Consider the following 2780-nt stretch of genomic DNA (forward strand, 5'->3'; position numbering starts at 1 on the left):
TGATATAAATGATGAATTGATGGGTGCTGACGAGTTGATGGGTGCAGCACACCAACATGGCACAAGTATACATATGTAACAAACCTGCACGTTATGCACATGTACCCTAGAACTTAAAGTATAATAAAAAAAAAAAAAGAAAGAAAAAAAAACATCTATCACACAGTTCTGAGCAAATTGGAAAATAATTCTCTCTCCTTGGGAGTGGAGAATAAGAATATTCTGAACTTAAACATGATATTTAACAATTTAGATATCTATCTGGTCAGGGAATGTATCTCGTGCATTAGTGTAAACCTGGCAATTAGCATGCAACATGGTGCTCCATTCGAAATTAGTGCTTGTAGAGAGAATGAGGAAATGAACACATCCAGAAATTTATGTTGATTGATCAATTGGTTGGTATTACTGAATAATCATGTCCCTTTTTAACTTTTTGAAGATTTTTTAAGGGTTGGAAGAGGTTATAAACATTTGTGGCTGCAGTTATTATCATTTAACTGAGATCTAGAAATGTAGGTTATTTGCATGAAGCCAAGAAAACTGGTAAGTATATTTGATTCCTAATTTCATGCTATTCCATTCTTCACATTGACTTACGATGATAGATTTAATTACTCCATCAGGCAGTCAGTTCGTCAATTAAATAAATTATTATCTTGTGCCCTGTTTAGGTTGAATGTAAAAGATTTAAAGGAATTTTTCTTTATGATAAAGAGCTAAGGCTTTAATTCAAAGTGATTTGGTTTATATTTTGCCTGTTCCAATTAATTAGTCTTATGATCTTGTATGAATCTTTCCTTTTCTGTACCTTAGTTCAGTAATCTATGAAATTAGGAGTTCAGGATGGATTATCTCCAAAATCATTTTATTAAGAATGCTCTATGAATTATTGTAATTTAAAATTGCATTTTGTTGTCATGGGCATGTTTTAGATCCAGGACTGCTGGAAACAAGTAATTAAAATACTGGAATAAAGCACAAAATGGGCATACTGACTGGTCTCAGTAGTTCTCCCTCCATTTATCATTCTGATTCTGCCTTTTCATTTCTACAGGGCAGCTACATAATTAATTCCCAATGGAGAACAACACAGAGGTGACTGAATTCATTCTTGTGGGATGAACTGATGACTCAGAACAGCAGATCCCACTCTTCATAGTCTTCCTTTTCGTCTACCTCATCACTCTGGTTGGGAACCTGGGGATGATTGAATTGATTCTGTTGGACTCCTGTCTCCATACCCCCATGTACTTCTTCCTCAGTAACCTCTCCCTGGTGGACTTTGGTTATTCCTCAGCTGTCACTCCCAAGGTGATGGTGGGGTTCCTCAAAGGAGACAAATTCATATTATACAATGCTTGTGCCACACAATTCTTCTTATTTGTAGCCTTTATCACTGTAGAAAATTCCCTCCTGGCATCAATGGCCTATGACCGCTATGCAGCAGTGTGTAAACCCCTGCATTACACCACCACCATGACAACAAATGTATGTGCCTGCCTGGCCATAGGCTCCTATGTCTGTGGTTTCCTGAATGCATCCATTCATACTGGGAACACTTTCAGGCTCTCCTTCTGCAGATCCAATGTAGTTGAACACTTTTTCTGTGATGCTCCTCCTCTCTTGGCTCTCTCATGTTCAGACAACTACATCAGTGAGATAGTTATTTTTTTTGTGGTAGGATTCAATGACTTCTTTTCTATCCTGGTAATCTTGATCTCCTACTTATTTATATTTATCACCATCCTGAAGATGCACTCATGGAAGGACACCAGAAGGCCTTTTCCACCTGTGCTTCCCATCTTACTGCAGTTTCCATCTTTTATGGGACAGGCATCTTTATGTACTTATGACCTAGCTCGAGCCATTTCATGGGCATGGACAAAATGGCATCTGTGTTCTATGCCATAGTCATTCCCATGTTGAATCCACTGGTCTACAGCCTGAGGAACAAAGAGGTTAAGAGTGCCTTTAAAAAGACTGTAGGGAAGGCAAAGGCCTCTATATGATTCATATTTTAATTATAAAGAATTCACAATAAGATAATTTCCTCCACCTCATATTAATCTTTGTCTACTAAGTCCAATATTTGGGTTTCCTCATGGACAGTTTCTATAGACTTTTCTTAAACATATGAATTGGCCATACTTTCCTCATTCTTTAAGTGACACTTTTTTTGTTAAAATCTGGATATTTTAAATAATAAAAAAAGAGCGCATTCTAAAAAGCATCTCTCTCTTCCCATCTAGGCTTTGTTTTTGTTGGTGGTACTTTTGTTTGTTTAGTGATTTTCTTGAGTTGCTTATGTTAATTCTGCATTTCTTGTGTGTGGCCACTGAAATTTCTACTCAGTTAGGTTAGCAGTCAACTAACAATTGGACAGAGTTTTTTAAGTGCTTTAAATGGTTAATTCTCTGAAGCCTTATTCATGAGCTTTGCACGTGTGTGCTGGAGCATGTTTTCAGTGCTCCAGCAGTTTAAATTCTGCCGTTAATCTTCATGTCCTTTTTATGCAGAGCCTCAAGGTCAGTCACATATGAAACATTAGGTCCTCTCAGGTCTTTCCTGTGAATACATAGGGCCTTGCCCATATGCATGACTTTTGTAATCCCCAGGAATATATGGGAGCTTTTCAAAGCCCTCTATGGATTTCTAATGCCCTCATCAATTTTTTTAAGAGTTTGATTAGATTATTGTATGCTCCAACTGATATTTACATTTTCAGGGAATTGCGATGTTAAACAATTGCTGCTCAATTCTTTGACAAACACTCTAGG

General features: G+C 37.1%; 1 protein-coding gene across 1 annotated transcript; it reads left to right on the forward strand.

Annotated features, from left to right (window-relative positions):
• The first annotated feature begins 1080 nt into the window (after nucleotides 1–1080).
• Nucleotides 1081–2012, forward strand: LOC108541325 (olfactory receptor 5B12). Its single transcript, XM_017890806.1, is given in 2 exon segments — nucleotides 1081–1762; nucleotides 1765–2012. Coding segments are annotated over 2 exon segments (930 nt in total).
• Nucleotides 2013–2780: the final 768 nt, after the last annotated feature.

This window comes from Rhinopithecus bieti, unplaced genomic scaffold (assembly GCF_001698545.2).
Source record: "Rhinopithecus bieti isolate Rb0 unplaced genomic scaffold, ASM169854v2 scaffold_19722, whole genome shotgun sequence".
NCBI lineage: Eukaryota > Metazoa > Chordata > Mammalia > Primates > Cercopithecidae > Rhinopithecus > Rhinopithecus bieti.